The sequence below is a fragment of the Anopheles coluzzii genome, chromosome 3 (genome assembly GCF_943734685.1).
Source record: "Anopheles coluzzii chromosome 3, AcolN3, whole genome shotgun sequence".
Lineage (NCBI taxonomy): Eukaryota > Metazoa > Arthropoda > Insecta > Diptera > Culicidae > Anopheles > Anopheles coluzzii.
In genome coordinates, this window is record NC_064671.1 from 13,550,914 (window position 1) to 13,578,753 (window position 27,840).

At 42.6% G+C, this 27,840-nt stretch overlaps 1 protein-coding gene across 4 annotated transcripts; it reads right to left on the bottom strand.

Annotated features, from left to right (window-relative positions):
• Window positions 1-15: 15 nt before the first annotated feature.
• Window positions 16-27,625, bottom strand: LOC120960224 (protein quick-to-court). 4 transcript variants are annotated; one of them, XM_040384282.2, is made up of 6 exons: window positions 26,908-27,625; window positions 9,911-10,804; window positions 4,605-5,609; window positions 4,294-4,533; window positions 2,443-2,532; window positions 16-1,607 (listed from the first exon to the last, which is right to left on the bottom strand). In XM_040384282.2, the coding sequence occupies exons 2-6, from the start codon at window positions 10,499-10,501 to the stop codon at window positions 1,404-1,406; spliced, it is 2,130 nt and encodes a 709-aa protein (XP_040240216.2). In that variant the 5' UTR covers window positions 10,502-10,804; window positions 26,908-27,625; the 3' UTR covers window positions 16-1,403. The 4 variants fall into 4 exon arrangements, with proteins under 4 accessions (XP_040240216.2, XP_040240217.2, XP_049466509.1 ...); XM_040384283.2 differs by lacking the exon at window positions 26,908-27,625 and adding an exon at window positions 20,991-21,491; XM_049610552.1 differs by lacking the exon at window positions 2,443-2,532 and having other exon boundaries at window positions 26,908-27,624.
• Between the last annotated feature and the right edge of the window lie 215 nt (window positions 27,626-27,840).

Here is a 27,840-nt window from a genome sequence, read left to right on the forward strand (position 1 = left end):
AGAAGAAAAAACTACTTTTGCAACAATAACGTTTCTTAGTTTTATTTTCCGCTAGTGATGTAAGAATACCTCCCACTCGTAGTCAGTAGATTTATCCGAATACTTGTATAATTTTCTAGCAATCCTCAGCCTGAATCTATACTTTTCTCACTTTTCTATGCCGTCCAGCAACAGCCTTTGAGCCACACGAAAGACCTTGCGCAGCATACGAAATATGCTGTCAAAGCGCATACGCACAAAAAACCAAATAATTCTTTCCCTTGCACAAACGCTTCGTTGAGGCACTACAGCACGTTTAAAGATCTACTCTGCATTAAAGCACTGCCATAATTCACAACTCGCTCGGTATACGCGCTGCGCACACTCCCTGTTTTGTGGATCGCTCTCCCTGCTATGACGGTCGCCCATTTCCTTGGTGGAAACTTTCAAACGGCTGCATTCGGCTTGCAAACAAAGGTAAGAAAAACGGTCTGCCACTAGTTGCACGGTCAATGCGTAGGGACCACTGGGATATATTATATTTTTGGTGATAGCTAATTTACTTATCTACCTGCATCGAAAGCTGCTTTGTCTGGACGTATGCGTAGTTTCATATCTATCTTCAAGCGACAACATACAGTTAAATTACTCTGTAGCTCTATGGATAACGGTTCTATTTACTTTATCTATTTCTCATCAGCATGGTGTTATCAAAATCTGGATGGCAGAGAGTATCCTTTTGTAGTATGTGTAGAAGCAACGACGAACAGAGAAAACAGCTGACCACTTCTTGTCTAAAACGGAACTCGAAAGGAAAGCGCTGCTTTGCGTATATTGTCGGGAGACGATAAAATTTGGATTAAGGATAAAATCAAAGCCAAATCCCACAAAACCGACAGCTATATCAACCTTGTAACGAATAAATATTAATCCAAGTGCAAAGGAACTGAAGAAAACTATCTTCATAAATAAACCGAACCATCTACATACATCTTCACAGTAGCTTCACGTGAGGATCATATTGGTTTAAACGTGTGGAGGAATAAACTCTTTTAGATCATGCTTAAAGTGCTATTCATACATCCGTTCGCTTCGTGTCTAGATGCCCTGTACTACTCTTTCGCTATCTCACAAACCAGAAGTACGTGACAGGCCGTTTTGTTGCATTCACTCCTCATATTCAGTACATCGAACTTCTTGCATCTTAGCTTTTACTACTGTTGCAAGGGACGTTAAAATCGTATCTACAGTAATGAACGTGTTTTGCCTAGATATTTATGTGTGTGTGTGTGTTTGTGTGGGTGCATGTGTTGTGTGTATCTGTGTCGATAAAACATACTGTATGCTGTATTTTTTACCTAATTCTTTTACTATTTCTCCCATTTTGTTTCTATATATAAGCGTTGCAGTGCTCTTAAACCATTTTACTTGTACGCTCGCGCTTTGTCGATATTGGAGCGCTCTACATCGGAGAAGCCGAGAATACTCTCAATCGCGTTCAAGTGGCCCTGCGAATTTTCCTTGTCCGTCAGGAAGTAGTAGATTGCACTCTTCAGGAACTGCAGCGTCACTTCGGGATCGACCTTGTTTTTCGTCTGCTGAGCATCGATCAATCGCTTGTACATGGTCTAAAATTAAAAGGACAAAAATTAGTGTTACTTCACTTTATAGCACAGATTTCATAACTAATAATTAAGTAGGACAAAGGGGAAATAAAATTAGAGAAAAGTGAACAAAAAATATAGTAGCAAGCACGGAATACAAAAAGCAATCAGAAATATTATAATAATAAAAAAGCATACGAAATAAGCGTAGTAATAGCAACAAAAAAAGGGTAAGTAGTGCACAGTACGAAAGCAACAAGTGGTGCATGATGATTAATAAAGGATATAACAAGCGACGAATTACACTGGACAATGTCACAGAGCAATACATAATTGATTAGTTCACGTTTAACGAAAAGGTTAGCAACATTATTGAAAAAAAAAACCAAAATGAAAACTCCATACTCAACATGCATACATGCAAACTGTAGAATTTCTACGTGAGCGAAAGTGTAGAAAAGCACAGAGAAAGTAGGGAAGATTGTTTCGCTCTACCCACGCTTCACCCGAACCCATCCCCTAACGGATTAATACAAAAGTTCAACATTAAACCGGTAAACACGAACTAATAATAAAACATAAACTAATCCCTTCTATTGTGACCGAAAAATAAACCATCGCATACCAACCAAAAATAGTCAGATGAACAATACAGTGGTAAAAACAAGCTAAAAACAAATCACCGCATGGTAGTAAGCTTTGTCAAGGCTCTCGCCGTAAGCGACACAGCCCCGAGAGCAATGGAATAAAAACCAAAATCAAACATTTCAGGTCTAATAACTTCAACTTCAAGTTTTATTGCTAGGTTGATGCTAAATGGCTTAATTGTTGTATTTGTTTTGACTGTTTTGCTACAAACCTTACGGGCACCGAGAAGCCAGAGTGAGATTGCTTCTTTTGCGCTCAGTAAAACCTGCGTACCGCCACTTTCTTGCTGATAGTTCGTATCCTGGAGAGTGTGTGATCGACAGTAGGGAACATGGGGAGAAAGAGTGAGTTTTGATGAGTGGTAGATTGGTTGCAAAACTAAATTTTTTATAGTAAATAAATAAGTTAGGCCGAATCGTTTGCAAATGGTTGTCTTGCTTAAATTTCTAGCAATATTCGAATGTAATAGGATGAACGTTTTGGTTTCATGCGTGAATGCTAAACTTCCTACCAAAAAATGGTAAGCTGTATTGCTATGAGAATGAAGTTAATGTATTGGAAAGGTAGAGGAAAGAGGTAAACAGACAGACAAAGCAGAAAGACTAACGCAGTATAGGTATCACACAGTGCGTACCGAGCAATTTGACCACTTTAGCGTTGGCGGATTAGCGCAGCACACAGCTAAGAAAGCGATCCACCATCTAGGATAGTGCGTACAGCAGACTCGATAAAATGTGTTTAGCAATGGCAATGTTCTTAAAAATCTAAACTACCTCTTCCACCCAACAACTACGTTTAACTTATTCTTCTTAAACAGTAATTGGTTGCATCGATCCTATTTTACTTAATTCCCTTTTTTGACAATTCTCATGAGTTTGCAATGGCAATGGCAAAAATATATTAAAAATGCTTCCTAGATTTCTTTTTTTTCTTATCCATGAAATGAATTTTAAATGGTTAGACAGATATCCACAGTTGTCTTATTTTTTACATATTCATTCAATTCGATACATTAATTTATACATTCATTATCAAAACTAATTAATTATGTATTAAATATATTAACAGTTTTTCAAACATAAATATCAAATATTAGAAGAATCATAACATTATAATTATCATTAAATATAAACAACATATTCACTATGTAAAATAAATTAAAAAAACGAATTTAAAATTGAACAATAATAAAAATTATCTACAAACAATGTCAATGTATTATAAGAAAAAAAGAAAAAGAAACTGATAAAAACCTTTAGAAAACTTAGTAAATATGCTAGTAATTGTTCTTCAGCAGCAGTAAAAAAAAGTTATAAGCAGCAGTAAAAAAAGTTTTAAATATTGGGACGAACTGTGGATAATCCTGCAACTTGATCCTGATTTAATCAACGGTATGATGAATTTTGAATTATTTTTTCAAACGTTAAAAAGCTCCGAAGCATCCAGATTTTGCATTCTGTGCACATCAAAAGGCAAAACAGAAATCAACCCTGTTACAAGAGCGTTTCATTTGCTACAATAAGCAGTGCAAAAAGAAAAAGAAAGAAAAGGCTACACATCGCGCATCGCCAAATAATAATGGATGGCACAATCCGTGTGCACTCTTTTACGATCTCTTCTCTTTCTCTCTCTATCTCTGTCTCTTCCATTGCATCCATGGCTCCTTTCACTTTTACTGTGTGCAGAGGTTATATCTAACGTATATATTGGAACCACAAGCCATACAACGTCCAGTGTCCACCAGCGCACAATGCAGCACACGCAACTTTTTGCCACACAACACAACCACAACAACAATCGAATCGGTGCATAAGCTCCTCCGGAAAAAGGGTTTTGGGGGGAACGTAAAATAAACAATACCACGTAGGACACAGACACATTCAATGAAGTCCTGGCACAGTAAGACTCAGCTCTTCCATCAGACGGACCCAACCCAACATCATCCAGACATTCGCATCACAGGGATATATGTTCAGATACAGATTGTGTACGTGTGTGTGTGTAGGTGTGTGGTGGGGAACGCAGTTCCACGAACAACCCGGGTTGGGCATACCAAACTTACCCTTATGTTTTCCAGTTCATCCTGTGTGACCTGGAGCTGCTGCATCAGTTCCGGAATGGAGACGCGGCTTGGCGAGGCGTGTGCCATATCGCTGACACGGTCTGCCTGTTCCTGTCGCTCCGCCTCCTGGCCCTTGGTGTACATGTGCAGATACATCTTGTTCGCCTTATCCTCCTGCTCCTGCAGTTGAGCTTGCAGTTTTTCCAGCTGCTTCTCCAGCTCTCGGATGCGCTCTTTAGCCTACAATTTAAAATAAGAATCACTTGTTGTTTGTGCAACCATAGCACTCTGGCCTCTTAGCCACCACCCACCTGCTCATAGTCCGGCACCAGATCGCAGTAGCGTGTGTTGGACTCGGCCAGCTTCTGGAGCAGCACCTCAAACCGATCGTTGTTCGACGTGCGCAGCTGCTGTTCCTCCGACTGGTGCTGCTTGATCAGCTCCTCGATGCGCTCCTCGTACAGGGCGACGAGCCGCTTCCGCTCCGCATCCATCTCCTCGTCACTGCCGCACGCACGGTCCTGCGTGTGCACGTACGAGTCCTTCGAGTGGATCGACGACGTGGTAATGTCCTCGAAGTGTCCCGAATCAGCGAATGAGCTCTGCATCTCGGACGTCGACAGCTTGTCGATGAACTGCACCTGATGGATGCCAGCCTGCATATGGTGATGGTGGTGGCGTGGGCTCGCCTTCGCCACCCCCTCATCGATCTGGTCGACGATGGGTGAAATGTCCTGGCTCGAACTGGGCGTGTTCACATCGTTCGTGGTGTTCTCGCGCACCGTTACCGCATCGCTCGAGTTGCTACGCTCCTCCGGCGAGCTCAGCGATGCCTTGAACAGGCGCAGCTCGACCACCTCCTTCGTGAGCCGCAGGATCTCGCTGTCGCGCTGCTCCAGATCGCACCGTGCCTGCGAGAGCAGCTCCTTCAGCCGGCGTATCTGGCGCTGGGCGCGCTGCGTCGGCGTCAGATAGTCGCCGCCGGTTTGTCCCGCGTGGCTCGAGCAGTGCACCACGTACTTCATCTTGCGGCCGCTGAAGGTCGTGCCGTTGCGCGCGACGTACGGATGGTCGCAGGACATGCCGCTCGCCACCGAGCTGTAGCTGTGCAGCGAGTCTAGATCATCGTCCAGATAGCTGTTGATTGGAGACTCGGGCGAAACGGGTGGCGTTTTGGGACTGAGGCCACTGCCGACTGCACCGCCGCCGCCGGCGCGCAGCAAACCCAGTCCGGAACCTCCGCCCGGTGTTTGTGGAGTTCGGGGCGTTCTTTGACTACTACTGCTACTGTGTCCGGAGTTGATCAAATTCAAAGACTATTGAACGAGAGAGAAAAAGAATGGAAAATAAAAATCAATCATTTGCTAGTTCATTACACCCCATTCCTTTTCTCATAGTAATGCTGCTCATGAAAACCAGTAAATTACCATCATTTTCGACATTTTTTCCCATAATCTGCCTGCCGTTCGATTTGGAATCTTGGCTCGTCCTTTCACGATACTGCTCTTTGCGTTTTTCGTCTATCAAAACTTCAAAGAGCTATCGATATCGGATTCACCTTGACGTCCGCAACACTGGACAACCACAGCACCGCAGCACGTAAGAAATATTTGTACTTCAGTTACAAGCTTCTAGCCAAAGGAGAAGCTTAACGAGTACCCTTTTTCTCCAGATAATCCTTACTCTACACCACTCCACTAAGTTCGTCCACTAACGCGTTTTGTACTGTGTTGTAGAGCGATCTTTGGTTTGGTCTTTGAAAAGACCCCCCAAATGCCAACAGCCCAATGGCACCAGATAGCACCAAACCGTCTATTCCGTTAGTTTCACTTCTACTGAATCTCTCGCCCAATCCAAAAGCCTCGACTCGACACTGCAAAAAAGCGTTTTTTGTTACTGTGCGTGGCGGCAAACAGTGGCAGCGGAATTGCTTAAAACAGCAACAAATACACGTTTCCGATCAGCTAACCGTTACAGCACAGCCTACACTGTTCAGCCAAGTTCAGCCAGGTCTTCACACAAGGCACAATACACGCACCCGCTAACAAGAGCGCGTTGTCTTCGCCGTTCCGAGTACGCCTACTACACAACTACAGGGAAAAGCGAGCCACCACTTGACCATCACCAGAGAGCGAGAAACGGCGTTTGGCGTTAGTTTTCTTTGTAGCAGTGGAAACTTAAACACGGTCGAGTTTATTAAGGTGATCGAGTGTGCACAGTTCGCTAGCTTTGGGTCAACAGTATGCCAGTGATGCCTTGACCAAGCGAACGAACGAGCTGGGGCAAGAAGGAACGTGGCTCAAACTAATCAAACACTAACTCTGCAGCTTCTTGAACGAAACAACTTCTAATAACATGAGACACGTTCTGGATTTTCGTTTCTTTGTACTGAAATCTTCCACTTTGCGCTAATCGTCACTCATGCGAAACCGACACTACTCACACAAATAATGTTCTTTTTCGTTTTTGATCTATCTTCCATTCCATTTTCTGGTTCCTGGGCGGCTCCTGCAACCCACACTTCATTCGAATCTTATTCTCCAATGTTCACACAAACACACACACTTCGTGTTCCGTTGCTTTTCCAACGTCTTGAAAGCGCCACGTTTAATTTTTCCACTAAACCCCAAACCCTCAATGCCCCATCACACGCCAACCACACTGAGAATGGCCTTTGCCGATAGAGTTGAAGTGGAAATTCGGACGGTAATTGATCATTTCACCGCGATGGAAAACGGTGAACGGTTCAAATGCCTGAGAAACCGGCCCTGGCCCAACAGCGAATGCCCAGCAACCGACTTCCGTCCGATCGCACGGAATGTCCGCGAGAGAATGAATGGAACTCGGTGAACTCGGTGGACTGATAAGACGGCATTCGTTTGGTGCATCCGTCAGCGGACGCCCGCGCTGGCGCTAGGAGAGATTTCGATGCGAATTATTGTTGGTGCCTCCAATCCAAACTCGGCACCCCACATTCATCCGACGCAATCAGGCACATTTCTCTCCCCATCCCCCACCCGTGTTTGTTTCGTGTGTATTTATTCATTTTTTTGTGTGCTTTTTATTTCGAGGGTAGTCAATCCATCGAAAGAAAAGCAAAAGTTTTAGCTTTTTCTTCTCACACCTTGGAGTGTTGTCGGTCGGTCGTTATGATGTGCATGGGATGGTTTGGATGGATGGAGATAGATGATGATAGCAGCGTACGATCGCTTTTTTGTTGTTGTTTGCTGTATGTGCCTACTGTTTTCAAACAATCAAATCGGTGGTGTACCACCCACCGGACCATCTCCATTACTGCACGGACAACACATCTTTCTTTACACATGCTTTTTTCATGCCAGCCCCCACTCCTTTCTTGATGCTTTCTATACAATCAACCAGCACACGCCGGGAGCGATAACTATCGAAACGATTTGCCATTTCCCCGGTGCCGCTCACCTGGTCCAGTGGGCCTGGGAAAGGTGCAAGCGATAGTTGTTGTTGGCGGGGGGGGGCTTCGACCACTGTCTGTGCAATTTCGTATCCCGAACAAGCGCCATCATCTTCAACGGATCATCATCCTTCAAGCGGAGAATGTACACGATCGATAGGCCACCGAGGCGGCGCGCCTCCTCCCATCCCACTCACTATCAGGTGTGTGAGTGCAAGGCACCTCCCCAGCCACCGCAGCCTGCAACACAGTGGTTTGTGTGTTTGTTAAATGTAGATCAGATGATGGAAAATCGGACCCATAATAATCGAGCAGCACGCGCAATGCATGTACGAACCAGCAAGCCAAACCACACCCCATCGTGCCCCATCGATTGCGAATTATACCACGGGCGCAGACCCAGGGGGCTGTTGTGTCTCGCGCGCGGGGTGATTTACGATTACCGATTATTAAAACCAGCGATTGTGTGCTCTCCCTGGTCCCCATGCATAAAGCGAAAACATTCGATTTGTTTGGGCGTAAGTTGTTCTTTTTTTTCTCTCTCTTGCTTCACTTTACCACATGGATTGCATATTTCTGGTGAGTGATCATTGGTGATAGAGAAAATCGGTGTACATGTTCATATAAGGTAAACTGTACGATCGGTTATTTCACATTGAGAGCAATTTTACAAGACGTGATTCTGCAGCAATTGCACTGGAAACATTTAAAAGGTACAATAAAATGTTGTAGCAAACAAATAAAGAAACGGAATTTTACATCATTTGGAAATGATTTAAGAGTACCAAGTGGAAGTTGTAGGCAGGATAAATAAATAAAGATTCTCCCGGCATTCAAAGATTCCAATCTGGGCGATCAGATGGTTCCAAGTGCTACTCCAATTATTGAAGAGTGCAATATTTTAAATTGATAATCCTTTCTGTTCTTTAATTTGGGATTTTTTGGACATTTGTTAAAGAGGGATTGTTTGAACATTGTGTTGATATTACCAAAAATGTTGTTTACAAGACTGAATCGGTCAATTCTGAAGGAATGTCTAAAATATTGACATTTGGAAGCCATTTGATAGCGACAGGTAATACACAATGTAGTCGTAGATCAACTTCAACTTTGATTGTCTAAAAATGAATCCAACACCAAATAAAAACCAGTTCCAACTCCGCAATTCCGGGCAAGTCTAGTCGACTTCGGACGACTTTGGTTGTGGATTCTTCAGGGACAAAAGCCACACGGAAGTCTTTGTATCTTAAGCATTTTTGACAATCCATAGAATTTTGAAGATTCGTAAATCTTTGAAACATCGTGGCACTTTGTATATTCATTATACTTTTAAAATTCAAAAATCCTGACTGGAATTGATGGATCTTTTAAGATCTCAGAGTCTTGAATATTGTACGTCTCATCACTGATTTCCTTAAAAGAATTCCTGAATTTCCTTATGTATGATTAGGGTATATTGGCTACTATCAAAGATTCATTCAGACCATATCCATAGTCCATCATATGTATCTGCATCAGATTAAACCTACTACTATGTGAAGCATTGCATGAACGACTTCATCATGGGAATCCAAAAAGTAGGTTAATTGTAGGATAGTTCCATTGAACTCTAGTGCCTGCAGCTGCGGCAAGCAAGTCACGGTAGTCACACTGTTACCACGCTACGGTAGTATTGATTTTTTCATGTAACTGAAATTACACCTAGAAACACCTGGCACTAACATAGACAAGCACTGGCAATCATAGAAACTATTCGCTTGAAACTGGGTCGTAAGATTAATCTATTCTTTTTGATAGAGCGTTTTTCACTCAGCTATCTTAAAACGCTATGCAAAACGTGCCCTTGATCTCACAAATCGTAATGAAGCGCTATTTGCCAGCAATTTGCGTGTTTTTTGTGGATTCGATTTAGCATACTCGTCTTAATATTCAATATACACCATCCAAATCGATGCATCCACTCTCTTTTTCCCTCATCATAGTGCAGGGACAAAAATCGCTAGCTCCAGCACACTGCACCGTACCTCTGTTGTTGACACACCGTACAACACCAGAAGAACCCTTGAACCCATCACACACACGAACTAGGTCACCTTCGGCAATGCCGGGTGTTGATATTTTCCATTATGTAATCCCTACACACCACGACACAGCACTGGCCAAACGGTACGCTCCGGGAAAACTTACCATGCCACGCTCATGCTGCTTCTGCTGACAGCTGATGCTGGGTTGCTGCTGTTTCAGCTGCTGGCACGTTCCTTTCGACTTGCACAGCCCGGACGATGTGATGCAATTGGTGTGCTGCGTGTGACCGCCATCACTGTGACCGCCGTGCGGTATTACACCGTTCGGTACGGGGCCATCCTTTCCGGTGCTGGACGAAACGGCGAATGAATCCACCTCGTCGGCGACGTCTGTGGCAGGATTCGAAGTTGCCATCGTTGGTGAACGTTGCTGCTGCTGCTGCTGCTGCTGATGGAGGCCATGGGAAATCGATTTACTGCCTCCGTGCAATACTGTGGTCGCCGTATTTTTCGTCTTCACTCCCGATCCTTGCATGACTAGATTGCTTGGATGGCTGCCCAGCTGCTGCTGCTGCGAGGCACCACAATCGCAATCGCAGCACTCGCTCCGATAATGTTGGTAGTCATGGAAGCTTCGGCTGGTGCGCATGCGCAGCGAGAAGGACCGGCAGAAGGGTTGCGGGATGCGAGTGTTTTCATTTTCGCCAGGATACGCGCGGCGCTGCGAAACCGGCGTTACCGGTTTCGACGACATTGCTTGTTAGGGGGGGAGAAGCGTTACGAAGCGTTACCACCGGGAGCGATGGAAAGACTCGGGGGCCCGGTAAACATCAAACGGTCGACACGGTTGTAAAATTTTAAATTTTTTGCTTCTTTTTGCTGTTTTTCTCCTCTCTTTTTCTTCAAGCTTGGCTGTTAGGCCAGCCCCAGGGCGATGGTGTGAAGCGTTTAATCCGTGGGGTGAGCAAAATAAGCAACAAAAAAAAGAACTCAAAAGCTAAACACAGAAAACACCGAATCACACACACCCACTCTCACGCTGTGATGTTGTGTACGCCTGCAATGAAAGAAGAGGAAAGACACATTGTAGTTGAAAAAAATAACACGAGCGAAACAACAACAACAACAAACAACAACAACACCAGTACATGTTTTAGAAAGTGCCGCTGTAAAGCGATCCCGCTGGCGCCACCCCAACACCATGAGGGAGGAGGAGGTCACCGATTTCGAGTGGCGGGTGAGTGGCGCCCCCTGGAATGGCCGAGGCGGACAATAATAATTATCTAGCGCTTCTTGCGCTATTATCGAGTGGTGTGCGCCCCAGTAGCGCAACGTAATCAGGCGCACAAAACCGAATAAGGTTGCGCAGAACAACCAAAGTCCGCCAGCGCAATTTGCAACATTCACTCAAGACGATGATTTCCGCGGAAAGAAGGTTAGCACAAACAGCGAACAATAAAAAGCTTTTATTTATTGCTAAATTCTATACCGCTTCTACTACCATGTGTTCGTTATCTTTTATCAATTAGTTTGATTAATCGCAGAGGACTTTCGTTAGATGTTGTATAATGTTGTGAGCAACGAAGGAGAATAACAACAAAATAACGTTTTATGTCCCCCCCCCGAACTCGAACTTATCGATCACGTCATTGACAAACGTTATTTTTTCGCTTGTTTTGCCATTGCGTGTCCATTCCCCATGTTATTTATATTTATAAATATAAACCACCCACCGGCGCGGGACGATAGTGCATTTCAATTGACCAAACTTTCAAGGTTATGCCAACGGACCATCTATTTGATTCGATTTACCGCCCAACCAAGCTCCACCCCTCCTGGGAAAGCAAGAAACGCAACGCCAGCGCAAGCCCCAAATATCACCTTGAAAGGAGGAACCAATGCCGTTGTACGTTGCCGCTGTGAAAAGTTGAATGTAAACGTTTCCTCTTGGGAAGTCGTGTTTAATGGCCCAAAATAACAAACGCGTGGCTTGCGGCTAGCGGTCAAACGCCTCTCCGGGAATGGTGGAGACCTAGCCGTAGAGTCACGCCATCTCACGATTAGTGGGGGAATTGTCTTGCACTAAAGTGTATGTATTCATGTGGCATGCAATCGTTACAATCATTACAAATGATTACAATTCACAAGCTGAAGTGGCTCATAAATGCTGATTTGTCGCGTTGATCTAGCACAGAGAGCTTCAGAACATTCTAGAAAGCTTGTGCAATAAAATAGTTCTCACAAATATTGTTATTCGTATAATTAAGCTTGGGATAAGCTTTTCGCCCGTTTTAATATGTTGTTTGAAGTAGCATTAATACGGGGAGCCTCGATCAGGCTAGATCAGACTGCTAATCACTGTGCAATAATTCGCAGTGTAAAGGAATTTGGTCCATCTCTTTCCATTTATGGACCAACTTGGCAATGCAAATGCGAACGGAGGGAACTTTGTTTCTAGTTCTAAATTAATGCTTAATTAACAGAGAGTCATACTTCCGCAGTTTCGAAAGCGCCACGAGCTGCTAATGGTTTCACACATACATTTTCCATCATTTTCCATTTTATTTCCTTCACGACAAGCATCTTACCTCTCACCATTCGTTTTCCTGAATTTTATCATAAAATGTTCAGCAATCCAGCAATTATACATTGGATGCTTTTCTTTTCTTTTTGTTGGTGCACCAACCGCTTGGTAAATGAATAATCTCTTAATTTCTGTCAAGAAGGACAAAGCGCCAAAGCGGAAGAAAATGCCAGAAGGAATGGACATGAAACGTTCATAAATTGGCAAAAAATAAATCTGGTCATTGTCCAGCTAAAACCCTCATCAACAACAAAAAAAAACGATGAAGAAAACCGAAAAGTCTCAAGCTTCAGATCTCTTTCAAACGAGAAAAAAAGCTTAATTGACCCAAAATTATCCCAAACTCTTCAACTGCTCAACTTCCACACCCGTTCGACATGTCTCTCTTTCTCTCTAGGTACTTTTGTTTCAATGTTGCAGCATGTTATCCAGCAGCTTTCTTTTCAATTTTAACCAGCAGGGCTATCAACGGATGAACAATAATGATACACCGTACCGTACATAAATTATGCTTTACATTTCTACCACTTTTCCGTTTATTGCACACATCCTTCAAGCGTTACATTTTGTGTATTTGAAGGGCTTTTCTGATCTTAGATAAAGGAAAACCAGCATCACAAAGTGGTAGAAACTGCATACATGAATTACACACAAAACACCCGAGCAAATGACGTCAAAGCTCCACATCTGTCACCGGAACGCGGCGCACGGCCCACATTCACACTATCAGCCAGCTGTCAGTTATGTAAATTTGCCACCCCAGCCCCGAAATGACGCACGACCACGACAGCGCCGACGGCCAGCGAAAATGGTGGAAAAACGGGAAAAACAAACGTTGCGCTTCCTGCAACGATCTCCCCCCGCGCATTGATATCGGTAGCGGATCACGCTGCCCAAGCGGTACAATGACCACTGCTGCATCATACCGCTGCCCAGCACAACAACTTCCGGTCGTTCACCTTGCATAGATTACAATTTTTTCTCTTTTTTTCCTTTTTTTTTTTGGTAGAGGCGATCGTGTGTGAGTTCACTTTTTTCACGCTTGTTTGAGAGAAAAAAACAAACCCACACTAGTATGTTGGATGAGAGGAAAGCAGAAGAAAATGCTTTAACCTACGCCCATTTCCTATTTTGTACGCGTCGTTTGTTGTTTGCCCTGTTCGGCAGCGACTGCATCTTTCCTCTTCACTTGTGTGCCCGTGTTGCGATGAGTCAATCTCGGAAGGAGGAAAACTCCAACAGCAACATCCTCGCCCGAAAACATTCAACTGCCCGTACTGCCTAGTTACTCCACTGATCCAGTAAAGCGCAAGACTATCACGTTCGTACAGAGCGAGAGAGCTACACACACATACTCTTGCTCTGCGATTTAGTGCAGGTCGAAGTTGCTGTACAACCTCCTTTCGAAGGAAAACGGGGCCTTGCTGTGTACACAAGGGGTAGTTTGTTTTTCACCCAGTTTGTTATGCGCTAGTTTTAATGGCGCTAGCACACACGAAAGGTATTGCTTTTGTGCTGCATTCCAATAGGAGCCTAGTGGTTACATATTTCAATAGCCACCGCAAAGAAGACTATTTGAGGCAAACATTCGTTGGACTTTAGCTTTGCCATATCATGCACCAATTTACATTAGCAGAATCTTCCACCAACAAACACTATCCTCCTCTTCTTTCGATGACTTTCCACCGTTTTCCACCTTGCGTATCGACAGCTTGTGTAGCCAATGGGTTGATGTTTAAACCATGAACTAGTCTCGAACACGTCCACACATCAATTACCTAACCGAAAAGATTTAATCTTTTGCACACCTCACGATGACGCATTTCACAGCTACTACTGATTAATCGCCTTTTTGGATTCCTCTTTTTTTATCTCTTTACTGCCCAAGCTGAGGATGTTTTCATGGGAGAATTACACAACCCCTTATGGTGTTGTTTAGCAATGACGCAAACTTTGTTCTGCTGAACACTATAGTACACTAGACTGCTCAAAATGATCTTACAAATATCTAAATTGAATTAAAATCAGCCATGAAACTTTATATAATTAACATCTTCTCTTCAGGGTAAAGATATCGAAAGTATCTGACATTCCCGAATCGTCCTCAATACCTTTATATAAGGCAGGATAAATATCGACTCCTATACGTTCACTTTAATTTCATTTCATTAGTTGAGTATACGAAATATTCAACCAAATCCTCTTAAGGCACTAGACGGCGTTTACAGCTATCAACTGTTACACTGTGTTCAGGACGACAAGGTTAAGCAGGATAATCAGTTTGTTATGAATAGCGACTTAACGGATATTAGAAGTGAGGCACAGTCATCATGCTAATGTTATGTATTTGATCCATGTGCCACACGGGCAACCTAAGACAAGTTAGTCAATACTCAATGCCTGCATGTCATTCTGTCCACTTGATCCTACATTCCAATGTATGCATTCTTCACATTGTCATACAACTTGAACAAAACGAGAGTGCCAGAGAATGAAAATTGGCAAAACATCTGATTCACAAAGGCAGATTAACATTTAAGTAAGATGTAAATCCTTTTTCTTCTTCTTCGTATTATTATTATTATTCTTCTTATTCTTCTTGTTATTATTATTCTTCTTCTTATTATTCTTTTTTATTCTTCTTCTTATTATTCTTATTATTCTTTTTATTCTTCTTATTCTTCTTCTTATTCGTCTTCTTATTCTTATTCTTCTTATTCTTCTTCTTTTTCTTCTTCTTCTTCTTCTTTTTCTTCTTCTTCTTTTTATATTTGGTAAACGTCCTACGCGGACATCCCGACGCCTATATACAGGCTCTCAAGACTTTATTCAATGCCACGCACAGTCAGATATAGTCCTTGATACGGGGGACGATCCATTCTAAGATTGAACCCACGATGAGCATGTTTTTAAGCCGTGCGAGTTGACGACTGTACCACGGGACAGAAGATGTAAGAGCACAAGTGTCGGCATTTTGAATCCGAAATTGAAACGAACATCTGGTAGAAGTGAAAACGATCTTCCAACGACAAAAGCTTCCTAATCTTCGGAGAAGGCAAACTATGGACGGGATAAGTACAAATGATTCTGTACAAACCGACCATATCTTAGATCGTTAGATCGTTTGCAAGCATTGCTGAGGGCCAATCTTACTTTTGCTCAACACCGGAGAAACTCGGCACGCAAAATGCCCGGCGTGTAGTATCTCACTTGAACCATCTCAAAACCAATTAGGTCATGTCATTACTTAAAAATAAATAAATAAAAATACAGCATAAAACATTATTATTTATAACACTCGCTTTAGGAATACTCCCTGCCGTAACCTTAAACAAACAAACAACAGCACTGCCCTTCAGGGAATCGTCCATGTGTAAAATTACCAATTAAGGCTGCGTTAATAAGTGTCCGTTGAGTTTTTCACGGAGCGATTACGTGACAGTAGTGAAGCTTTCCACGAATTACCATTGGCAAGGTGCCGCTGGTTTAGACTGGCCCCCTAGGCTATCGTTATTTTTTACGCTACTCATAATCAATTTCCCTAATGATTTATGGTACAGGATAATGTATTGATTTAGTATTAATTCATCGATTATCCAATCAAATTTGGATGAATTAAACAGCAAGTCGTATCTTATTTATAAAGAAGTACATTGATTGTGAAATGTGCAACTCAAAATTAGAGTTTGATGTTTTCATTCAAAAATAAGAAATTGTATTGAAATTTATACAAACAGCTGTTTCAATAAGCTGATATGTGCTTTATCAAATAATCAATACCACAAATTCCCTCTAGTTAAATGAAAAATATTGCTAAAATACTGTTTCCTCCTCCCCTCTCACCCTGCACTGATCGGTTTTGATCGGTTTGTTGTTGGTTAGGTCTTCATTAATTAAACAGAAACATCATACATTACCCGACAGATCACGCCAAAATACTTAACCCAAGCAATGTGAAACCATTTTCCATCTAGCGCTCAGATTAGTCCGCAAATGATTCGCAATGTAATTATTGCTTTTGTTTTTTGTTTACCACACCACAACGTTCGTCTTCTTCGCAAACGAATCGCGTTGGCAATCGCGAACAAACGAACGAACGAAACCGCCACTCAAGCGGGGAAGGAATAATAACTCGTTATACACATATCTGTGTATGCAGCAAGTGCATTGCAAACGGAAAAAGATAATGCAAAATTACTGCAATTTTCCTCGCAGTGAACTAATTCCACCAACGTGTGCTTCTAGAGTGATTTGCAGCAAACACAATCAAGGTGTTACATAAATTAAATGACTTTTCCAGCCATCAACCGGAGCGGTTCAACCTCTTCCCTGTAGCTAGTTTACTTTAAGTGTCGTTGTTGGAAAATGCAACAACAACAACAGCAAAAAACACTCTCCGAAACTGCAACGGGTTTGTCGTATCGGCGGAAATGTTTAAACTGAAGTGAAATTTATGTAACACATTCCAAACAAACCCCTGTGGAATGGAAAAGCGTGGCACCATCCTGAACAACACGTGACTGGGTGGAGAGAGGGGGGGAATGGTTGGGGGAGGTTGAGAATGGCTGGTTGCCAAAAATTATGGCATGTCGCACACGGTGCAGCAGGTTTGGCCCGCTGCGGTTGTTATATATTCCAGTTAACGATTGGGCAGTCTGCATTCCCCCCATTGTGTGACTGTGTGGTTGTTGAATTTATGCAATCTGACGATGAGCTGCAAAAACATGAATATTAACATGGTCGCATGTTTAAAGATGTTTTCAGTCCTCAGAAAAGTATGATAACTATGGGTAAATGTTTACCAATAGTTATAAGAAATAAAACAACACTTTGCGTAAAAAACGGATGCAGAGTAAGTATACATGTAGATAAGTCGGGTACGAAATACGGGGTTTCTCTAGCCAGCTCAACATCAGAAGCGAAGAATTCAATCCCGTGAAATACATTTCAACAATAACAATGGAAACTCGAATGATCTGTCATTGGTTGCTCGGTACAGGCTCGACATTCATTTGACAATGTTGAATTTGGATTTTGCGGATTGGAAATGAAGATTACATCCACAGTCTATGTAGGATACAGGTCGATGCATAGCTTTTTTCACTGTATTACATACAAAGATACAAAGATCATGGATTTGACAGTTGCCTCGTTCATTTCATACGAGCACACAAGCTCATAGCGAACGGGGTATTAATTTGGTTTATTAATTTTTCGGTGATTTTTTCGTTTTTCCTAATTTAATTCTATTAAGAATATGTTCAAATGGGGTACTCCCAGCGATCATTCGCACCAAACACAGGGGTTTTACAGAAAATGAACTGTTTTTGTTGCGCCAATTTCTTCACAATATCACAAGCATATGGGAATATGGGAACTGGACGAGGCAACTGTCAAACCGAGACTTCTTCTATTTACTTTCATTTGTCAATTCCTTAGGCATGCATCGGCCTGTATCCTATATGGACTTTGATTATAACGTTGAGCTGGCTAGAGAAACACTGTAAGAGTACGAAATGATATGAAATGTCCCTTTTTAAGGGCACTATTTAAAACTATTCATTATGATGACTGTAGACGTTGAGACTAGATTTTGGAAATGTCAGACCGAAGAACATAATAATATGGGAGGCTTTGAGGCGCTGTGTATTATTGTTGTCCAAGAATACATTGATATTGAAGAGTTTGTGAGGATCTATCCACCGTACAACAATGTTCCACCGGAGTTACATCAAACCATACGGCAACATACTCTGTAGTCAGTACAGTAGTAGAACAAAAACCCTCTCAACTAATCGAAGACATGGTTTAGGGAGCAAACACTACTAGACATAATTTAGGCATGCTTCTCTGTATTTAATTTAAATAACAAAAAACAATAAATAGATTCTCAGAATTCATAAGAGCATTACGAGTAAGTCAGCTACTTGTTATAGTGCTATACCATTTGTTGAAAAATGAAACATGTTTAAGGTTATGTGGTTTGGTTTCTTCTTCTTCTTCTTCTTCTTCTTTGGCTTAACAACCGATGTCGGTCAAGGCCTGCCTGTACCCACTTGTGGGCTTGGCTTTCAGTGACTAATTGATCCGCCCCCATAGCAGGATAGTCAGTCCTACATGGCAGCGCGATCTATTTGGGGATTGAACCCATGACGGGCATGTTGTTAAGTCGTAAGTTGACGACTGTACTACGAGACCGGCTACGGCTACGGCTACGGTGGTTTGGTTTGGTGATATGGAATTTAGGATTGCAAAACTCTCAATAAAATAGTAAAATAGGCTTAACATATGGACTTCTCTGTATCTCTGTAGAGATTGTATTCTAGGATTAAGTAATATGCAATTATGATTTAACGCTAATTCCGGTTCAAATTCACTGGATCAAAGAATCACTGTGATTCTCAAATTATATTCAATAAATGAACCCAGACAATAGATCTTCTTTGAAAAAAGTTGGCACAACTACTCCAAATTAGCATCAAGCATCATCAAGATTGCGAACGAACTAAACAATAAAGCGAAATTTACTTTCTATCCAAAATAATTCAAATCAACTCCAATCATCAAAAAGATATAAGATGCTACAGATAGTTATTTCATCCCCATTAATGAAGAAGTTAGATTGTGAGCATCAGATTATGTGCGGCCCACCGGTGCGTACCGATACATCTTCCCGATGCGCTTTGAGCAGCAGCAGCAGCTCCGTGGAAGGTTTTCCATCAGCAGTAATTAAGCTGCGGCTAAATATTAATGACCATAATACAGCGTTCCATCATGCGTTGAGTTGGGCAGAGAGAGAGATGGCTTACATCATGGGGTTATCACGCTTCCTCGCTTTTATCTGTTGGTGCATCACGCCCAGTAGGTATCAGTTATTAGTAATGAGCCGTTACGTACACAACAAAACCTTCGGATCCGGTCAATGTCTAGCACCCCGGATAGAACCTAATCTACGCGGCTAATTAAGATCTACCGCGGGTAATGCAAAGGGCTTAGGGCACTCCACTAATGGCGCTTGCGAGCCACTGTGTACCCATTTTCAATGACGCTGAATGCCTCACCCAAATCAAAACTAGCGGACCGAACACGCGGGCAAGCTTTTCACCGGAACATGACACGATTTTCACACCACATTTTCCACCACCCTCTACACCCCCCGCTGCAATCACCATTTCGCCGAAGGAAAACTCCCTCAACGCGTCGATTTGCGCGGGGTGCTTTTGAAATGGGGTCGGCATGGCGATTATTTTTCATTGCTCGCTGTCTCTTTCTCTCGCTCTTTCTCTCTTTTCAACGCACTTCGATTGTACGTTGCTTTAGTAGGCCGCGGCGATCCAAGCTGGTGGGCTCGGTTAAGCCCGGCTTGGAAGGCCTCCTCATCAACAGCCAGCCATCGCCGTTTGCCGCGCATTTTTCTCGAAAGCTCGCCCGCAACCTTGAGCTCACCTTCGGCAAAGGCCTCGAACGTGTGTGTGTGTATGTGTGTGGTTTGTTTTGCTGTATAGTTGCGCCGAAAAGCCTTTGCTTCACCCCTAGGATGCGCAAACCACTTACGATTCCGCTATGAAAAAACGGCAAAAAACAGCAGCAGCAACAATTTAAAAAAAATCGTTCAACAAATCGTTTGATGAAAATCCACAGTCCTCCAATTTTGTGAACTACACGGTGTAGCGGTTGATTGCGTCTGTAAGCGCCCGCGTGCTGATTGATTTTGAACGGTGCGCGGTGGTGCGACCTCGCGGGCAGGGAAGCAAATTGTCACGGGAAAAGCTTCAAGAAGTTCGGTTACTAACAACTTCGGTGATGCATTTTTCGAACGGAAAAATCAATTCGTTAAGCTTTCCAATTGTGTTGCGAAAAAAGGGACAAATTTAATTACCTGCTGACAAGGTTTGAGCACACAGCAACCGTGGTTATCACGGATGGAACGAATTATTTGCATCGTAGGCGAAGAGTGTTTTTATGTACAATCATTTTCTAATTGGAAAGCATTTAGCGAGTCAATTACTCACTGGTTTAAACCATAAATAAGTTACAGTTTGCTAATATTAACAATACAAACTAGAAAAGTAATTTCAAACCTGCTGCAAAACAAATCACATTGTAACTAATTTGAAACAATCACATCGTACAACTACTTTAGCACTCTAATCCCTCATGAACCATTCAAACAGAAAATGCAAATAAAAGTAGAAAAACCTTTACCCGCGTTGGTGAAATCACTGACGAACGAAACGAAGTAGAACAAAATAGCAAATGGCAAAAGGGTAAAAGCAAATCCGCATATTACGCAAGCGTTGCTGTTTATAGACCAAACGCACCCATCATATTGAAGCACGTCAGAACGTAGAGCTTTTTCTTGCATTACGTAAACGTTTTGTAAGCTTCTTAGCCTCTGCAAACTTCTTCCCGTTAAAGCGAAAGTGTTTTTAATTTACATTCTTCTTTCTTTACTCAAAACAATTTCCTAGTAATTATTTAAATACAGCCCAAGAAGGCACGTTGGACGCAACAAAAACAGGTGCCAGCAGTTTGCGAGCGAAACCGAGGGAAACTTTTCAGCCACTTTCCAGCTGTTTGGTACTGAACCGTCACAAAAAACACGTCTCCAAATTCGGGAAACACCTACCTTTGTTAATTTAACCTTTTTTGCACGTACCACGTTGCACTACTGCGCCGACTACGTGCCCTTCGCATCACAACTGACCAGCGGACAGTGCCAGCCGCCCGTAGGGCAGAGTTTTCCACACAGAAACAACAACACACACATCGAAGGCAGCTTCCGGCAACATTGGCAAGATCGATGCCATGGTAACCGTTTCCATGGCGTTTGCCCTTAGTTGTACGATTATTGCTCACTCAAACAGTGCACCCATGCTGCAGGTTTTGGGAAGAAAAACGGATTCTGGAAGCGAACGAGGAAGCACCACTCTTTTCGGAATCACGGCAAAACACTTTTCGCACAAGCACTGCCAGCTGGGTATTACGCAATTTTTCGCGCTTTCCGACGTTTGGAGAACAGCCAGCGCACACACTGACTGGAAAAACTGCTCGGAAAATGTCTACTCGGCGTGTGTGGAAGAGAGCAGTGTAGGCCCTAGTCAACGACAGCCAACGAACGCACAGCATCGACTACGAGATGGTGAACTTGGCAAGCGGTTGCTACTACTCGCGTGGATTTGGTACTCTCTCTCACACCCTTCTTTTTCCTTTCTTCTCTCTCGCTGTCTCACACAAGCACAAACGAAGCCCTTTTTCTCTTGCAGGCACCGAAATGTCCTGCTGCTTTTGCCGAATCGATTTTCCCGACCAAACAAACAACCCCAAAACTACCCGACGCGTGGCGTGCCCTCTCGCGTTGTTGGAGCACGGGAGCGCCGAAAACAACTGACCGCAGCAGCGGCTGAGTCTCGAGCGAACCGAATGAGCTGCGGCACGATGAGACAACCCCACAAACCCCACGGGGAGAGGGGTGGATTATTGCTGCAAGATACACGAGAACCCATGAACGTGAGGGAGCCGCTGTTTATACGTCTGTGTGTGTGCGTGAGTAACAAAAAGCCACCGGTCGCCACAGCCGTGCCGCAAAAGCTCTGACCGCGTTTTTCCACCCTTTTTTCTTTCCCGCGGGCTAGTTATATCTCGCGTGTGTAATAAATGTTTTTTTTACCTTCCCCAACAAAATATGGTCCATATGTTGTTGACCTATGCTGTGTGTGTGTGTGTGTGGTTTGCAGCAAATGGGCACGCAAACCGCACCGCACACCACCATCGAAACACTCCTATCGGTGTTGGCGAAGGTAGTAGAGCGTAGCGTAGGATAGGTCTGGCGCGAAACCGAGCCTTTATGTGTGTTAGTGGTGGTTTAATGTTGCCCCCCCCCCCCCATCAAGCCAAAGGGTGGTAAAAGGGTGGGGAGGTGTAGAAGAAAAAGAAGAAAAGCAGTAGGAAGATAAACAGTTACGAAGAGAGCAAGAACAATCATCCCCACGCGATGGAGCTGCGAGTTATGCTCAGAGGTTCTATGTTGCAACCGGCCGTTTAAATCGACCAACACCGAAATCGCCGCTCACTTTTCGCCAAAAAAGAAAGTGGGAGTTTTATTGACTGGGCCACTGAAGAAGATCAGAATAATCCAAGCTGGTCCTCTATTTTTAATTGCCATAGCAACGGGCCCGCAAGGGTTTCATTTTTTCCTTTAACTAAAAGCTACATTTTAAATATCCCCTCTTTAAACGTAAAAAAAGAAGTCCCGATTGTCGACGCTCAAACAACAAGAAAGTCGAAACGTGGAACAAAAAAAAAATTCCGACCTACAAGCCACAGCCGTGCCCTTAAATGAACTTCTCAAGGGAGTTTAACCGCGAAGACCTACTGGGTAAGTTCCCTTTCGTTTTTTTTTTGGGAGGGCGCACAGCTATAGTTTCTGTTTTCGACCTCACACGTGACGAATGGCTTCGCAAAAAGGAGACAACGTGTCCTTGAACAATATCGTGACAGACGCGAAAGCAACTGTCTCTTGCTGTTGGGCTGTTAAATCATTCAATCTGTCCTCTGGCACACGTTGCGACACGATAATCCATTTTGCTTCACTTTCCTCCATTAATTGTGTCCTCTTTTTGGGGAGGCTTTGTTGTGATTTGGACGTTCTGTTCTTGTGGTGTTCAAAGCAAGAGAGAGAGAGAGAGAGAGAGAGAGAGAGAGAGAGAGAGATGGTGTACAATAAACAATGAGCAAAAGAGACTTCTATAAGCGAAAAAAGACGAATTGAATTGAAACAAGAAGTACATCTTCTTAGATATTTGAATTTGATTATTTATTTAGGTAGGTCAAAGCCTAACTAAAAGATAAAGTCCATAAACATCATGCTTTTTGAATAAAGTGCATTACATAGGTCTTTCATTTATAATACATTCACTCATAATAATATATTCTTACATTCAAAATATTTACATAGAAATTATAATCATGTGAAGTATATAGGATCTTTAAAAAAATCATTTCAACTTGACCTGCAAATCATTTAATTGATAAAACATTTCAACGCAACCCTAACAACAAACACAATAATGTATCTATATACCAACATTCAAATGTCCTTCAGGCATGCCATTAAACAAATGTACCAAAGCACTGAAGTAATTGCCCCATGCACATTGATCCATCTCCGTGTATGTCTCTCGATTCAATTTGTTTTGCGAAACACATTCAACTCCTTCTAAACCTCATGAAAAACGCGATTCATTAATTCAAGATGCTTTGATGATTAACCTCTCTTACCTGAACATTATCGTGAAATTATCTTAATCACACTTCAGCATACCTATCTGTTCTTGATAAAAACGACCAAACAAAAAAGCTCGCAGGAAAATGGTAATATCATTTCATCACGCAGATGCATTTTCATCATGCACCGTGCACTATAGTCAATTCAGCCTTACCACACTCGAAAACATTTATAAACTCTATCAAGATACATTGCTTCACCGGTGAAAAGTGAGCACGAAACAGCCCCAAAGCTTCGATTGTTTCAATGTCAAACAAAAAGCGAGAAGCGGTGCAGTAATTATCTGCCTTTATACAACCCCAGCCGGATATTGGCTACGACATCAATAACAGCCAAAACACAACAAAAACACTTGCTCGCACTGTCATCGCTACAAAGCCCCACAAATTGATGGAATGACACGGATCGTTAGCGAGACTGTCATTGAACGGGGCCGAAGAAGCCATTGGATTTGTTGGTTTCAGTTTCTTCCATTCACAAGCCCGACCGACGCAAAGAACGATGCCAATTGTTTGCGTGCGTTTAATTCGTTGTCACCTTTCCTAAAGCGTATTGGCAAACGGCACGTTCGTATTCATCACAACAATTCACTGTGAAATGTATTCCCTTGTGTTGTGTGCTGTTTCGCAATTCAAATTACCCTATTTTCTTTAGTCAAAAGGAGAAGGCCATGTGGTCTAATGGTAAGCACACTAGATCTTGAAAAAACCAGACCCCCTAAGGTGGTTGGTTGTTCAATTCCCATCTGAGCCTGATCCGTCTTCGGTGTTATGTCAGGTGTCTATAAACTTTTCAGTTTCAGGACCCCAGGACCGCATTGCTTCGAAAAAACCGTTGTTGAGGACCCATTTTTGATCCCCGCTACCTTTATCTATTAAGGAACGTCGAAATCTCGTTTTCGATACACAAATACTAACTGAATATATCAAATTTCTATAGCTTTCTATTATTGAAGCTTGATTTTTGTCTTGAAAAAGTAAAAAAAGTGATTTTTGATTAGAATAGTCAAAATAATAAACTTTTTACGCATTATACGCTCTTGGGAGACGCATGTGGCCCGTAGTTTAGGTAGCCATGGGTTACGTGATGCCAATGCGTCTAGTAAGCCTTATTTATGTGTGAAGGCCCTGTAGCGTGATTTATTGCCCCAAAAGAAAGACGCAGATAACGCTCTCTTTTGTGTTATGAATAATACTGAAATTTAATCAGATGCACAGTCGGCAGCAGTTTGAACCTTGTACCTTGCCGGGTAAATTCCCAAATCCACGCCATGCTGTTAAACGCAGGCAGTATGGTAAATTTTGCGCAAAATTATTGCACCAATTGTGCGTTTCGCGCGAATAAACGATGTGAACTACTTTCTACTTCCATTCGTCAGCTGGTTGACTACACAGGGCTGTGACGATGACGGTGATATATTGATGATGGTCACATACGCGAACGCGGATGTAAATTCAGACCAAACCTGACCAAAGCCGCCGCTGTGCTCTCTCTCTCTCTCTCTCTCTCTCTCTCTCTCTCTTTCTCTCTCGCTCTCTCTCTCTCTCTCTCTCTCTCTCTCTCTCAATTTTCCCTCCAATCGTAACGCACAACTGCTCAGTGCTATCTGCGCATTTAAAAAAACGCACCGCAAAAGAACGGCGAAAGTGTTTTGTTTGGGAATTTGTCGCACAAAGCGAGTTGCGCATATATATATTGCATTTGGTTAAGCAGTATGCCGGCACTCGGTATAACAGTGGTAACTGCTTTTAAATTGCGCCAACCTATTACCATTGGCGTTGGAAAGTGAGAATTTTGACCATGAACACACCACAAACCGACAACCGGCTATAGTACGTGATTAAATGTTGCTTTCCTTCGTAGCTCCCTCTTTATATTGTCCGCAGCACTTGATCGAGCAGAGCTGGGCTGAGGTAAGGTTTCGTCCATTTGCTACCAACAAATGTTGTACGGAACATCCGGGTAAAGGGGGTGGACTGTGGACATCACTGTTCGGAAGCACAATGATGCCGTGACATCAGCCAGGAAGAACAAGGCAATGGCCCCACTGGATTCGATTAATTATACATTCTTTCTAATTGTCATCAGTCGAAAATGTGCTTTAGTCGACCGATATGGATGGGTAATTGCTAATTGCAGATTGATAATATTCACAAGAAGATGCAACGATATTATCAAGAAGAAATTAAATGGCTACGACTAGCGACCGGTAGATGTCGCCGGTGTGGATCACATTTTTTGGCGAATGAAGATATGATCTCATGTTGATACATATTGGATGGAATTGTGGGATTTATACTGTACCGGTAAAAATTGGAATTCAAATTGGATATAGTTATATTACAGGGTTTTCCAGGGGTTATCATAGTTGTGGAACACTTCCTTTACTCTTTCTTATGGAAAGTGAACTACAAGAGTTGGAAATTGGACTCTATGGCACCATTTTTGGACAGGCTCCTTGGAAATTCCTATTGAATTTGTCCAACAAGGATGCTATAGTGTCCAATTCCCATTACATTAAGGAATAGGAATTTCACTTAACAAAGAGTGAATAAAGTGTCCCACAGCTATGAGAACTCCTGGGAAACCCTGTAAATGATCACCAAGATCCATTGATGGAAATTGTACTGAAATAAGCTAAACCTAATCATGCGCATCATACAAAAGTGCGCACATCCTAGAACACCTGTAATAAAGACTAATTCCTGCTCGTAGCAGCATAAGACGCATGTTAATGTCGCTGCAAAAGTACGTACAATTGCAAACCTAACTGCATTTCTTGCTTATCTGTTTGCAATTTCAAGCCAAATTTACCCATCGACGAGCTTGTCATTTTATGACACAAAATCAGCGAATTTTGCAACACCAGAAACAACGTCAATCAAAAAGCAACGTTTGTAACGCTCGTTCGACACATTCGTGATTGGACGATCGGCGGCAGGCAACACGTGCATTGGGAGTAGCCGTCCGCAGCTAAACGATTACGGCTTGTGCTTTTTGTAGCACGACACGTTTATAGGTCACGAGAAAATTAATTAAATCAAAACCAATCACCCATGATCTCATGTTAGGACCGGGGTAATCGGTGTTTTTGGGGTAGTTATGGAGCTATTTTTCACAGTGTCTCCGTTCGTGTGTGTGTGTGTGTGTGTGTTTCGGAGGAATGTTTGCTCCGACCATACTACGGTTGATGTGTGTTTGAGCTGAAACTAATGTGCCATAATGTGTGCGAGGCGTTACATGATCAAATGGTCGTGGTTTTCGAGGGGGTGAGTTTTTTTTCTCTTACCTTAAAGAGGATGGTTGAACAGGTTTTTATAACACAGTTTGTTCCATCTGATCGATCCCTAGGTTCATTCCCTTTAAACGCTCAGCTTTAAGCTCACTGTTCACTCTGTTCTAACGCCACTGGGCTAACTGTTTTCAAACCCCTTATCTTATCAGCTATCGATATGCATTAAATTATACTCTTATCATTCACAGCACACCACTTGTACCACCTTCCCCTAATGCCGATCGATAGATATCGATCAATAAACATACACTTCACTTACATTAACCTTCATTTAAAGTCCGCAGACATACATTTCTTTAATCGACTTCTTTAAAGCTCGCACACGTTTTCGCTCAGTCACTCGATTTATAAAATTCATCACTCCGAACTTTCAAAGTCACCGGTAAATTGCGTTCTACCGCAAGCAATCAAAAGCTAACCACGTACTGGCACTGGTTAGACACGCGTGTTGTGGTGGTAACCTCTCTCCGGAAAGGTAAAGACTTGCCAGGCTTCAGCGTTTGTACAGCTGGCTTTGCGTACGACAGAGCTCGTGTGTCCACGGTCGATGGAATTGTCCTCCCAAGGGGGAACCGTTTTGTAATACGAACGTGTACACTGCCGCGCGCGAATGTGTCGGTTTTGATGATAGCAAATTTCGTATGCCGGTACAGCGTGTGCGTCACGGTAGTGCACTATGGTGTTGGTGGCTGGTAAAAAATAGGGAATGAATAGGAATAGGAATAGGGTGATATGAGTTTTTATCGAATCAAATTCAATTTTAAGAATAAAATTGGGGGTTTTTATAGAATGGAATAGAACGTTTTGAGTATTTGTTTAACTTTGATTTTTTTTTTTATTTTATTTTTTTTATTTTATTTTATATTTATTTTATTTTATAAAAATGCTTTAATGCTTCTATCAAACGGCTGGACATCTATGCTCCGA